This window comes from Amblyomma mixtum, chromosome 1 (assembly GCF_055824585.1).
Source record: "Amblyomma mixtum isolate Tamu chromosome 1, ASM5582458v1, whole genome shotgun sequence".
NCBI lineage: Eukaryota > Metazoa > Arthropoda > Arachnida > Ixodida > Ixodidae > Amblyomma > Amblyomma mixtum.
In genome coordinates this window covers 105,976,948-105,990,298 of record NC_143012.1, presented here as the reverse complement: position 1 = coordinate 105,990,298, position 13,351 = coordinate 105,976,948, and the positions used below count along the sequence as shown (strand labels likewise).

The window sequence follows — 13,351 nt, the reverse complement described above, 5'->3', positions numbered from 1 at the left end:
AGTGCATCGCGTTCGAAGGATGCACTCAACTGGGAATTGCTTGACACGCGCCGAAAGAAGTTGCGTCTGAAGCTATTTCATGCTGTTCATTATTCAACTGTTCGGGTTGAACGCGAAAGGTATGTGCAGGAGCCTTTTTATAGATCCAACCGTGTTGACCATGTTTTTAAAGTCCGCGAATTCGCGGCAAAAACTGAATTGTTTAAAATGTCTTTTTTTCTGAAAACCATTAGAGAATGGAACAGACTATTGAGCGATGTTGTGAGTGTGACATCAAATGATGCGTTCTTTCGTTCTTTAATGATGTGATGCGATTGTGATGTGTTCTTTTGAAGTGAGATGTACATGGCGAACGCTTCATGCTTGTAACTCTGCCTGTGAGCGGAGGTGTCATGTGTGCTTCTTTTTTGTGCATTGCCCCCCCCCCCCCCACTGTAATGCCACGGCACTGTGGGTTCCTTACTAAATAAATAAATACTAAATAAATAAATTGTGGGGTTCTAACACTCTGAACCGAATTAGACCATGCGGGAAGCCAAAATGGAGGGCTCCAGATTAATTTAGGCCACCTGGGGTTCCCTAACCTGCGCTGACACAGCACAGGGGTGATTGTGTGTTTCACCTCCATCAAGTATGGCTACTGCGGCCTAGACTGAGCCCGCAACCTTGGGATCAGCATCCAAAGCCACTGAGCCATCGTGGAGAGGAGAGGGGGGGGGGGGGGGTATGTGAATTTAGTTAGCCACTTTACTTTATGGTTAACATGACTCCCGCTTTATGACGTTCGCAAATACTGCTACAGCGGCGAGCGGCGTTCATGGGTACAGAGTAAAAAAGGCGAAGTACACGCAGAAAAATGAGGGGACTTGATTATAGCACAAGTGCAAATCAGTTGTGTGCTGTTTTCAAAACACTACAGGTGGCCCTCCGATGCTTCTCAACATACCTGTTGATGGCGGCACTCGGCTCCTGGGAAGGACAGTGGTCACCATTGACGACTGCTGCTGCTCCACCAGCTTCTGCAAAAGAGGAGAGCATACTTGGATCAGCCTTTGCTGATCCACCCGCACAGCGCCCCCCAAGATGGCATAGTCAAGTGAATAAGGCCCTGGTGCGGTTTAACGTCCCAAAGCAACTAAGAAGGAAAGGGGGACTGGGAGAGAGATGCTAAAGCCTGAGAGGCAGATATGTTCGATTCCTCTTCTTTCATTCTGGGTGGAAAAACAGTGCAAAAGGGACGAAAGACAAAGATGAAGGAAACCATACTCGTCCATGTGGTTTCCTTCATTTTTGTCCTCCGTCTCTTCCGTCCCTTTGCCTTCTTTGTCTTCCGTCCCTTTCGCACTGTTTTTCCACCCAGAATGAACGTGTATACTGTGGGGATACACATGAATCCCCTGCCCCATTGTAACAGCCGCGCGTAATTATCACGCGATGCTATGCGCGCGCCATTCGGGAGGTTTTGCGAGGGAGGGCACTCTCGCCACCTCCGCTTCCTTTCTCGCCCCGCCGCGACGCCGCAGCGGAGACTTTCCCTCTTTCCCCTTTCACAACGGAGAGACCTCCTCTCCACAGCCCGGGAGGAAGACGCGTTTCTCCCGAGGCTCGCTTGTCTTCTGGCGGGAGCCGTGCACACGCATGGATCAGAGATCTGCCACGGAGACCGCTGCCCTTATCGCCCGGCCACCGTGTGTGACTTGACCGCCGCGGTCCGTGAGCGAGGAACCACGCGAGGTGAGCGGAACCTTCTTCCCCCACATTTTGCGTGCGTTCTGCCCTTTGTGCTTTTCACCCCCGTACGCGAGCGGAACACTCGCCCTCGTTACGGCGGTTGTATTGTTGCTGCTGCACTGTATTGCTCGGGAGCAATAAACGCTCCTCCGAGTAGCATACTCGTGTTTGTCCCCTCTGGCCCGAACCCGCCGTGGTTGCGACTCACCGCACCGCGGGTTGGGGGTCACAGCTCTGACTGCTAGGGCTGGCACGCTGGTGCTAGAGAGCGACAACTGCTTCTAGCCCTTTGAGCGTTACTACAAGAATAGCCCCCATAATACCTACTCGCCCAAGTTTTCATCCTCTTCTTTCAGCGGGGACCATATTAACCTACATGTAGTAACAAACTGCAATCGTCGCATTGTGATGGCACATTTTATTTATTCATTCAATTTAGGCCCCAAAGAGCACTGGGTGATACACTGATATAAAGCACTTCCGTTCTTTAAAAGGCTGCTTTATTTCAGAAATCCTTGTTGTGCAACAATTGGGTGAAGAACCACTATCACAGTATGTACTGTCATGACCGGGATGTAAACCAGCCGAAGAGATATTAAGGCGCAGATTCCATCGACCGGGATGATCACGGTGGCGGCAACAGTAGTGGCAATTTCGAAAGGTCGTTTGACCCCAAGATGACCCCACCAAAAAAGGATGACTAGCTGGGAAGTAGCCAGTGGAGTTCTTCCCACGCTCGGACCGGTGCGAATGACCTTCCCTTTTTGCATGTGAGAAGCGACCGACGATGGACAGACGACAGGGGAAAAAGGGATTAACCGCGTCTGAGAGGAGCCGCCGTGAAACGGAGAGAGCCAGCTAGTCGCGGTGCCAGCACGCCTACGCTACACCTGTGTTCGATGAACACGTGCAGCCTGCAGTAATGTTGCACCACAGTGCGAAGGAGTTGTGGACTTGCGTTTCCTCCTCGCCAGTTCCCACACGTGACCTCTGCAACAGGTGCCTCCGTTTGCAGTGCTGTGCCGAACTGTGCGTCGTGTTGAATTGGCCACTGCCTGGTGTAGGGGCGGAGCCTTATGGTATTTCACCAGCACCCTAAGTGAGAACGGACGCTCTCGGCCCTGCCGAAAAGGCCCACCCAGACGCTCAACGCTATCAACTCTTAATTTTTGATTCTTTGCTTTTCTCATCTTCAGCATGTAAATAAGTGTCTTAAAAAAGTGCCATTAAATCTGCTTGTTTTCTCCTTTCCCAAACTTTCCTCATCCCGGACGAGCCCCCAGGGTGACGCAACAACAGCGGTGGGATGCTGCTACACGAGCCGTAACAGTACGCACCAAAACCTACTCACTGGGTGCCTCGAGGAATCAGCACAAGTAAAACCAGGGGAATGGCCATTCCCTGCTCTTTTTCTTAATTAGCACCTCTACCCAAGTCATTAGCAGGCATGACACCCCACGAGAGGCCTCTCTCCTTAACCTCAATGGTCTAGTGGCTGACTCACAACCCAAGGGCTCGATTCCCAACTACCCTACAAACGCGTGCACGGGCCGCACTTTTCCTGCCACATTCAAGGGCCAATTTTCGGGGTGCAGCCCATACACTCAATGTGCGAAAATCTTTTCTTTTTAAGTAAGAACACACCAGTCAGAAAATGACCGGCATTTATTCTACAGTCAATCGTCACTCGCATAGTATTCAGACTCGTAACTGCTGCTGTGCTCTGGTACATGCTCATCCCATAAGAAACCACGCAGCATGTCCGCTGCCAACGTGTAGCCACTGTTCCGCACTTCAGCAGAGCAGCTCTTCTTCCAGTTCGGGAAAGTCGCACAGCTTGCCTCGGAAAGTGCGCTTTTTGCAGCCTGTGCTCCTTAATGCATCCTTTTGGTTGCACCATTGTCGGACGCACTTCTCGGCCACGTCAAATTTCCTGCTGCCGTGTTCGACAGCTAACTCCCAGCCCCCGGGAGTTAGGTCTCCAACAACACCCGGATTATACGACGTTCAGGGGACCGCGCGAAACCGTCGTATAATCCGGGTGTCGTATAATCGAAAATCAAGCGTGATATTTTTTAACGTCTGAACTTCATCGTCATCTTTTTTTTTTTCTTTTCTTCGGAACACAGATGCAGCACATTTTTGCCGGCAGAGGGCTAGTCTTCAACAAACAAGCTAAAATGGCCGTTGAGGCTGCCGTGAGCAGCGGGGCAGCGGCTCGCGCGGTTTTCTTGATAGGTGGACAGATTAAGGTGAATTGGTTATCGACTAGCTAAAGTGTGCCTACCATGTTTACTCAATTCTAAGCACCCCCTTTTTTTCACAAACGCGATGCCCTAAGTGAGAGGGGGTGCTTAGATTCGAAAAATCTAAACTGACCCCCCCCCCTTCCGGGCCCCTCTTTTCGCGGCGAAATCTCGATGAAACGGGCGCGAGAAAAAACATTTTATTTAGGAAACATTCAAAAGAAAAATAGCTGCAGACAGTTCTGTGCCACCATCTGTCTTGTAGTGTCCGAACGCAGCAACACAAAAAGCGCCGTGGACGCCGCTGTCCTCGCTTGGGCGAGCGCGGCCTAGCCCGCTTAGTATCTGTTCTTTTCAGCAGTGTCCGCTCCGGCGGACGCATTTGTTGCTGAGACAAGCGTCTTATCTTTTCTCTTTATCTTTCCTCTGATCTTCTAACTCTCCTCTATCTGCACTTGGCAGCGGTGGTGGCTTGGCTCGAGCCAGTAGGCAGGCCCGTGCAATTTCCTTTCATCCTTTTTTCAGTCACAACAATGCGCAGGCCGCGCCTCCTCGGGACTCCGACTGCACAGGCTCGACGAAAAAGAGAGCAAGTGCACTTGGCGGCCTCGGCAACGCTCTCTTCCGCGCAAAAAAGGGGTGCTTAGATTCCCATGCAAAGTTTTTTTTCGGAAATTTTTTTCCGAAAATGGGGGGGGGGGGGGGGGGGGGGTGCTTAGAATCGTGAAAATACGGTACATCCCGGCCTGCGTTTGCTGACGACCTTTTTTGACGGACGGTACGAGCCAGATGTCGTACGAAGCGGGGTCCTTCTAAAATTTGCGTCGTATAACCGAGGTTTTTAATGCATTGTCTCTATGGGGGTTTTGCCGGGACCGCACAAATTCGTCGTGAAATGCGGGTCGTCGCATGACCAGGGGACGTATAATCGAGGTTCCACTGTATAGGCTCCCAAAGCATTGCAGGGTGGCACTGCTCCACCTGATGTGCAGCGCCATCTACGGAAGAAAAGTAAGAACTGGGACGTTGATCGCTGAGCGTGTTGTTTCACCACGCTTCCTTGCACGTGCTCTTTCTTGCACGTGCACGCGCCTGTGCTGTCACGATGTATCGCCTGCATTGTGGCCTGAAGAAGAGCGTTCAGACAGACGCGCAGTCCTGCAATGCAAACTTAATTGAAGGGCAGAAGCTGATTAGTCGCATCTACTGTGAGGAGCAGACGATCAATGATGAGGAGGCCCATTTGAGAGTAAAATGCGTTCCTCAGGTCAGAAATAACGTCGTGCTGTACGACATGCACCTAGAGATGAGTGCACATGTACAATTATATGCTCCAAATATGTGAAGCACTATCAGCTCTGCGAAATAAAGCGAGGCACTTGTTGGTCGTAGTGGTCGGTTGTAGCATCCGATGCACAGGGTGATCATCCACTTACTTGTGAGTTGAAAGGGCATGTGACCAGGCGCAACAACACCATTGTTCACACTTGCAAGCGCGACCTTCGGGTCACCTTCTCGTTTGACGCAAAAACTCTCCAGAATATCGGTGTTCCCGCACTTTTGAGAATTTCGTCCACTTTGACCGCATCTCCTGCACTTGCGCTCAGTGCTATTCGCAATGCACGATAACGACCAGGAGGATGTAGTGACGGTTTTGACGTGCACCGCAGCCGTACAAGTGTCACGATGACAGCGGCACGCTTGTCAGGGCTGGCCTGTATGCCCGCCAGCATCACAAAAATGCGCTATTGTTTGTTCGCGTTCCTACCAAGCCCTGGAGTAGAGGAATGTCAAAAATGAATCATTTTTTAGGATCGTTGACCAATACCAAGTCGCTGGTAGAAGTGATCACTGCAATACAAGCAAATTTATTCCCATACCCACTTTGCTGATGCCCAATGCGGCTTGCCTGTTGTCTGCTGGCTCCGCTGTTGAAGGCGTTGCGGAAATCAATTATGTCTTTATTTTATTATGTGACAAAGAATGCAGCAAAACGGTGACGTGAGTAGCACCTTTACTACAGCGCTGACCAGCTCCTGAAGCACCCTCAGCTGCGGCATCAATGTGAAATGGTTAGGCTTAGGGACGACTATGGCAGCCAGGGAGCAGCGCAGTTCATTGCTCGGCATGTCCTCGGGCGGCATCGTTGCCGGAAGCTCGAATGCCTCACAGCTTGCACAGTCGCAAGGCTGGAAAATCGAGCGGCGAGCAGCTTGCCTGCGCATCGTCTGCCACTACTTTCGTGCGTGGTAGGGACAGACTCACTGGCACTCCAAAGAGTGCGGCTGCATAATTGCGTGTTCACGGCAAGAGTGGATCACCCTGTACATATGCTTTGGTTTTTACATTATGGCCTTCGTACTACCTCCTTTTTGTTCTGCTGAGACCGCGTCTGTCAGCGCAAAGATTGCGCCTCGCGCAACTCTCCCGTTGCATGTGCACAAAAAGCTAGCTGAGCGTCTGCTCCGGCGGCACACTGACTTTCCACGGTTCGCTGCTGCGGCGCTGGCGTCACGCTCCCAAACTTGAGCTTGGGTTCCCTATTAAGGTGCTTGCCCATCGTGCTAAAATAGCAACACTCGGCAGCAGCACGCGAAAGCCACAGCCACCACAACTACTATGGCAAACACGGTGAACGTGCTAACAGCCAAAAAAGGCTGGAGCTGGCGAAACTGATGCCAATGTGGATAGTGGGAGGTCGCGGCGGAGAAAGAAAGTTGATGATGATTGCAGCCTCGGGCCCATCCATGGATGGCACTTGGAGGCTCGTGTGCATGTGCGTGGCGTCTGCGATCATGCACACCGTTGCTCACAGCCAGAGCTGATTGCGGAGGCCACATTTAGTAGGCTATTCACACTACGGTCATGGAAAGTGTGGGTGTGGCCCTTACAAGGATTTATTTTATTGCGAAAGCAATACTACTTGCACTTTCACGCCTTTGCGTGCCGCGGCCGGAGACCACCATCGCGCCGCGGCGACCACCATTGACCTTCACTTGACCTTGATTGCATTACACTGGATTAAATTAGATTGGATTGTATTGGACTGGACTAGATTAGATTACATTAGATTAGAATAGACTACATTGGATTAGATAGGAGTGGATTGGAATGGATTTTATTGGATTGGATGAGATTGGATTGGTTTGCATTGGATTAAATTGGATTGTATAACCGATGCATCACCACAAGTCTAACCACAAGCACCACCACCAGCTACACTACCAGCTGTACCATGGCGTAGGTACGGATATTGCTTTCGCAATTACCGGGCTTAACCTAGCTAAGCCACAGATTTTTTTTTTTAACATTCCCTTTAGGAAAACAGGCTGCGGCCCATACACGTGTTTATACGGTATTGCCCCCCTTTTGTGTCGTTTATTCTTCATTTAAGTCCCCATGCTAGTATTCTGCCCTCTCCTGTGGCAGCCTCTGAGCTGAGATGTAAATGAGTGAATTACCCTCACCCCTGGCCGTGCAGGTGGCCCATCCTGCGAGGCAGGTGAGCAGCCCGAAGTCCGTCCGGTCCAGGCCCAGGGACTCCAGGAAGGGCCGGCCCACAAAGGAGTCCCACCGGCACCGGTGGTGGCAGCATGTGGCCATCAGCACACCCCGCAAGCTGCAGGAGAAGACAGCACTTGGTACCAACCTGGGTGCACACCATGGTGGGACAGGGTTATCTGGAAGATGATTAGAGCAACTATGACACCAGAATGACGCTACGAGAGGGCAGCCTAATCACTGCAGCCATGCCATCTCCTCCAGCCACAGCCAATTAGAGGCACTGCCAGTGCAATGGTGCATAGGGGGATGAACAGTCTGCACTGATGCTAAGACAGGCCGTGGCGCCTTGCACTCATTCCAACCTGTTTCTTGGAACACATCCCAAGTAACCAGCGTGACAGGCAGTCAGACTATATGAGCAGATATTCTCTCGTCTATGCTGGCATACCACTCCACAGCATGGAACTCATGCAGCCAGTGTGGGCGAATGGGAGAGAAAGACGCCCTTGAGCCAACCTCGGTGGGAGACCACACCCCAGCCTCCCTTATTCAGGTGCATCCATTCTCAAACAACTAGTGATAGAGTAAACAAATAAATTGGTGCAATGGCAAAAAAAGAAACACCCAAGAAACTGGCTAATAAATTAGAGAGAAACAAATATAGCAAAATACCACCCCCAGATCAATCAAAAAAGTTCCTGGCGAAAAAGAGCCAGGCCACCGACAGGAGGCCAGGTGGGACATCCTAGGGAAGGGTGGTATGCCGCTGCCCCTTCTACACCTTTGATTGCAGCAACCACCTTAACCAAACTCAGCAGGAAAAACCGCATCCCCACAGATTTCTTAATCCCACCCAACTCTCTGCCACTACGCTTGCCTTCCCTTACAACCACCTGACCATTACGCCCAAGCCCATTCCTTCTCTTCTTCCAAGATGCATGGTGATTAGGCCTGCCTAATGCAATCCATGCCCGTCAAAAAAACACCCTTCAACAGGATGTAGCCAGGAGGCAAGAACCACTCGTTCTGAATTCAGTCAGTCGCGTTTGATATAGGCTACACCTGAGAGGCAAATACCTCACTGAGACTATTGCAGCAGTCATGGTTGCTTACAGGGTTATTTCCCTGACCGTAAAGGAGTACAGTATTAGCTTTGTTACTACCAACCAGATTGCAAAGTTTTTTCGGATCATTTTTAAGGAGGGATCGTAAGGGTCGCTGGTAAAACTCATCTTTAGTTTCACTGATGGCCTCCTTATATGCAGTACTGGCAGTAGAGTACGCTTCCCAACGATCACACGTCTGTGCAACATTACCACAGCTAATAGTGTTTTCTTTTTGTTGAGCAAATGCTTCAACTGTGCATTAAACCACGGAGCGTTAGAATTCAACCGAATAAGTCTTTGAGGAATGTGCTCAGTAATTAGTGCAGCAACTTTTCCTTTGAATAAAGACCAATCCTGTTTGATGGATCGGGTGTTACAACTTGGAATGCAGTCAGCCATGAATTTTTCCACCTCACTGTTTATTGCAATGAATTCAGCATTTCTACAATCGCAAATGAATTTCGATCATTTCTTAGTAGATATATAAAGGCTTCATTGTCGAAGTGACTGGTCACTCAGTGTATGTAAGAATGTTATTGGACGGATTAAACGAGGCGCAGTGGTCAGAATAAGGTGGCTGAATGTTGGGTAGGCACAAGCTGCTTTGGGTTAAAATCCACGCATAGGTTGATGGAAGGTGATGAACCATCACATGTAATTCATTGCACCAGTTAAGGGGGAATGAGGGGATCACAGGCAACTTTTCTATTTTTTGACTTGGTGTGATGAAATTTGGCAGACTGGCTTAGAACAGCATCAAACAATCAGATATCGAGTTTCACAATGACAGCTTCTGTAGGTTCCCTTGTATCATTGTTTATGTGTTGTCCCCATGTTGCTTGCTTGTGGAAAGCCTAGCATGACAAAACAAAAACAGACTACAGGTCTGTAAATGCTTTTAATAGTTACTGAGAAGTGGGATGCAAATCAAGACTCTCTTAGTTCTTTTGTTTTTAAATTTCTCAGCTCTTTTTTTAAACGGACACAATATGCACCTTCTCTTTATGTCTAGAATGTATCATGCTCTAATTACCATGTAATAAATACATGTGAGCCTAAATGGTAAATCTCGATGCAGACCACATATCACTCATCACAACAAAACAAACGTGGTAAAAATCCATGCACCCATTGCTGTGCTACACTTTTCCACAAGCAAGGTATTAGTGAGCTCAAAACAAGCTTTCGAGAAAACAAGCCTGGAAGTTCTAAGCCAGCACACACTGTCTATGTGTAGGTGCCGAACAATATATCTATTTGGAGCGCTTAGAGTTTATTTTTGGGTGAAATGTTTCAGTACAATATAGAAAGAGTGTTGGAGATGCCAAAAAGTGTACTTTTCAAAAATCGACTTTTTTCTTGATTTTTGAGACCAGATCCCTACATCACCCCTTAATTGGCGGAAAATTACAGTCGCCGAGAAGAGGAAAAGGGAGAGACGCTTAGCACATCCTGTCGGTCGGCCCAAGAGAATGCAGTGGGAGAATGTGTGTGGCAGTCGCTAGCTGCGCATACAAGTTCCGCAGGTGGTGTAGGGATGAGTGAAACACGCTCACGCCTGTGCCCTGCTGCTGCTGGCGTCTGCAGCCGTCTCCACCAGGCACCGCAAGGCAAAGTCTGCACAGGGAAGAAGAAAAGGACACTTGCATCCGCAGAGGCAGGCCGAGAGGGCCTCGTACACACTTTCGCTTGGCAGGAAGACAGCGCGGAAAACGACAGCCACAGGGGAGGAGGACAAGACACAAAGGAACGCTACTACCAACTGGTTTATTCTGTCATCAAGTCACACATTCATATAACCAGCCAGTCACATCACACGTCACACTCTGCAGCGCCAGCTATAATTAGACACCACCCGACCTTATACTTTTTGGGAATGTCTCTGTGTGTGGAACCCAAATGTGTCTCTGCAAACACAAGCCCACAGGTGAGTGTGTCTTTTATGCCTCCTGCAGTGCCAGTGTATTATGTGGGCAGTGAAAGAACTAGGCTTTTGTCATCAGGTGCCCTGATTTGGGCCTTCTCTCTCTCTTTTTTTTTGTAAGGAGCCCCGCCACTCAAGGAGTCCACTGCATCCTCAGATACGCTGCATGTCTGTGCACGAGTGTTTCCGAGGCCTGCTGACCTGGAGGTCCTCGCAGCCCACTTTGTGGCCCTGCTCACTGTGTGTGAGCTGGGCTGTGAGGCTGCCCAGTAGCTTGCAATCTGCCTGTTTCCCTCAACAATGTGTTTACCCTTACTTTTGCCACATTTCTTTTCTTCCTTGAGTGGCACAGTTCACGCAGAGGTGTGGTTCAGTCTGACAGTGAGCGGGACGGTCGTGAGATTAAGCACATTTGGCACAGCTCTGTGAACCATCGCATACCTCCGCCATTACTAGCATCAGCGTGGTCTGCACTGCCAGAGTTTGAGCTTCGTACAGCCTACCTCCACAGAATCGGATAGTGCACTGGAGGCAAAGGTGAGGAGGAGAACAATGGGGTGTCTCCGTGTTGTCGCATCTTATTTTGATACGGCAGCCATCAGGAACATTTGGGTCCTTCAGTGCTTCCAGCAGTTCGTTCTCACTCAGGTACTCATCGTGTCAGATGACACTGCAAATGCCGTTGAGTGATTGGTGTGGGCTGATTGTCAGAGGAATTCCTCCGAGCGATGGGAGACAGTTATACACACTGACGCTTGCACAACACTTCGAGAAGCAGACCTCTGTCTGCCAACTTTCTGATCTCGGAACCTTGTTCGTGGTGCTGGTTAGAGTTCTGAAAACTAAGCATGCGTTCCGATACTCCGGAGTAGACTTAGACGTCTTGCCGGACAGCCGCCATTTTGAGACGCATTCCATTTTTCACGAAGCCATCCAAGAAGACTGCTCCGCCAAAGTCAACATCGATGCAGGCTAACTTCCTGTCTAGAGATGGCGGAGCAGTTGGTGCAGCCCGTCGGAGCTGAGCGCACAAGTCACAAATCCAACGCCAGCGAATGACGTATTCAGTCCCAGAGCTGTTTTTTTAAATTTTTTTATGGTGCCCCGCGTGTACGAGTTGAGGGGTAGAGGAGGAGCATGATTTTTAATTGTCTATAACTTGGTTGCTATTGATGCTAGCTCAACAATTCTTGCGCTGGGGTGCCGAGTGATGGAATGCCTGTCTCTTGTGTGGTTTAATTAATCTCAATTAATTTATTGCATAGTCCCTTTAAAGCTTGGCTTCGGCTCAATCACCAGGATGCCCTTTTCCCTGCCACGCACGGCTAAACATGGGTACTTGGGCCCGCGCTGGCACACAGCTCTCCATAATCCGTCTGCAGATGCTTAGGAACTCATGGTGTCACAACTCTCTCTCCTCTGCATGCTCATGTCATACCTTTAAGGCAGAGCTTCTTTAATCTTCATCTACCACTTGCCATCTGGCTTAACTGTCAATCTTCCTGAGGATGAACTCATTACCACATCAGCACTAACAGAGACCACACAATATGATCTTTACCCAAATCCAGAGGAGGTGGCTAGTGCAGCTCAATGTTTCAAAATGCATACTCACGCACTCTCCATTTTCCATACTCCCCGAGATCCATAGCCTTGTCCCTAACCAACTCATACAGGCATCTCAACATCGAGACAAATCTAACTTGGGCAGACCATATAACGAAATGAAAAAAAAAAAAAAAAGTAAACCTAGTGCGTCCAGGTCACATGCATTCATCAGATCCCTTGCCACGTCCCTCCCCCCCCCACAGCCATCAGACAACAAGCATATGAAACATGTATTCCCAGTAAGCCAGAATACGCCTCAACAATACACAGAACCCTCACAAGGCCTGCTGGACCTTTGAAGCCATCCACAGTTCATCACCTCACAGCATAAACCTTGACTCAGTGTTACACACCACGAAATCACCCTCAAATCGTTAGCGTTTCACCTCAAAATTCAAATTCTTCCGTCTCTTCCACAAACTGCACTTTCTGGCACTTTGGGAGAACCTTGTACGCACTCAGTCATCTGGCTGCTTATTTACTTCCTACAGTGCTTGCTCAGTCAGCTCCACCAATGCATTCCTAGTGCAACAGAAGACTGCAGTAACCTGCCCAAATACACTGTCCCTGAGAAGACTAATCCTTCCAGGTCTAGGCAGCCACTCATCGACCACTACTTTTCCCGTAGTACCCTGTACCAGCCACCGTGTACTGCAATCCGATCAACATGTCTGTATGTTGCTCTGTTTTCCTACCACGTTATCTCCCAACCTGACCACTTCAATCTCTTGCTTCACTTAGCAGCCTTGCTTAGCTCTGTCACTAGTTACCGTTGCACATGTATGCATGATCCCCCCTTAAGGCTAATATAAATGATGCCATTCTGATTGGCCTTCAGAGCGCAGCAGACAACTCACGGGAAGAAGGAGGAGTACAGGGAGTAAGACTCACCAGTGGCCTCCCCACAGAGGTGTTTGCAGAGGCCCACCAGCTTCCCCTGGTGGGCCCTGACCAGGTCCACCTTCCCTGGTGGGGAGAAGAGGCATTAGTATTAGCCCAGGCTAGTGCATTCGATGCAGGTGCTGACACCACTGCAAGTCGACCCCCAATGTCAGGACAAAAAAATTTAAACAGGTACGTACTTGCACAAAGAAGAAGACGGGACACAGCAAAGGAACACACACACAGAGCGCAACTTCCATCTATAGGTTTCTTTTCATACAAGGCAGATGACTGGCGCTGGGCAATCACAAAATTAACAAGACGCACTGTTCATGTGAGCACCCAAGTGT

General features: G+C 49.6%; 1 protein-coding gene across 4 annotated transcripts in view; it reads right to left on the bottom strand.

Moving 5' to 3' along the window:
- The window catches only part of LOC149367437 (tRNA:m(4)X modification enzyme TRM13 homolog), a 56,075-nt gene that overhangs the window by 20,010 nt on the left and 22,714 nt on the right, over positions 1-13,351 (bottom strand). For 2 of the 4 annotated variants that reach the window (XM_089555561.1, XM_089555582.1), the window contains 4 exons: positions 13,011-13,085; positions 10,144-10,204; positions 7,439-7,626; positions 947-1,019 (listed from right to left, as the gene is read on the bottom strand). In XM_089555561.1, coding sequence (XP_089411687.1) covers positions 947-1,019; positions 7,439-7,626; positions 10,144-10,204; positions 13,011-13,085 — 397 coding nt within the window. The remainder of the gene's footprint in view (positions 1-946; positions 1,020-7,438; positions 7,627-10,143; positions 10,205-13,010; positions 13,086-13,351) is intronic. The other 2 variants (XM_089555574.1, XM_089555567.1) reach the window with 2 other exon arrangements.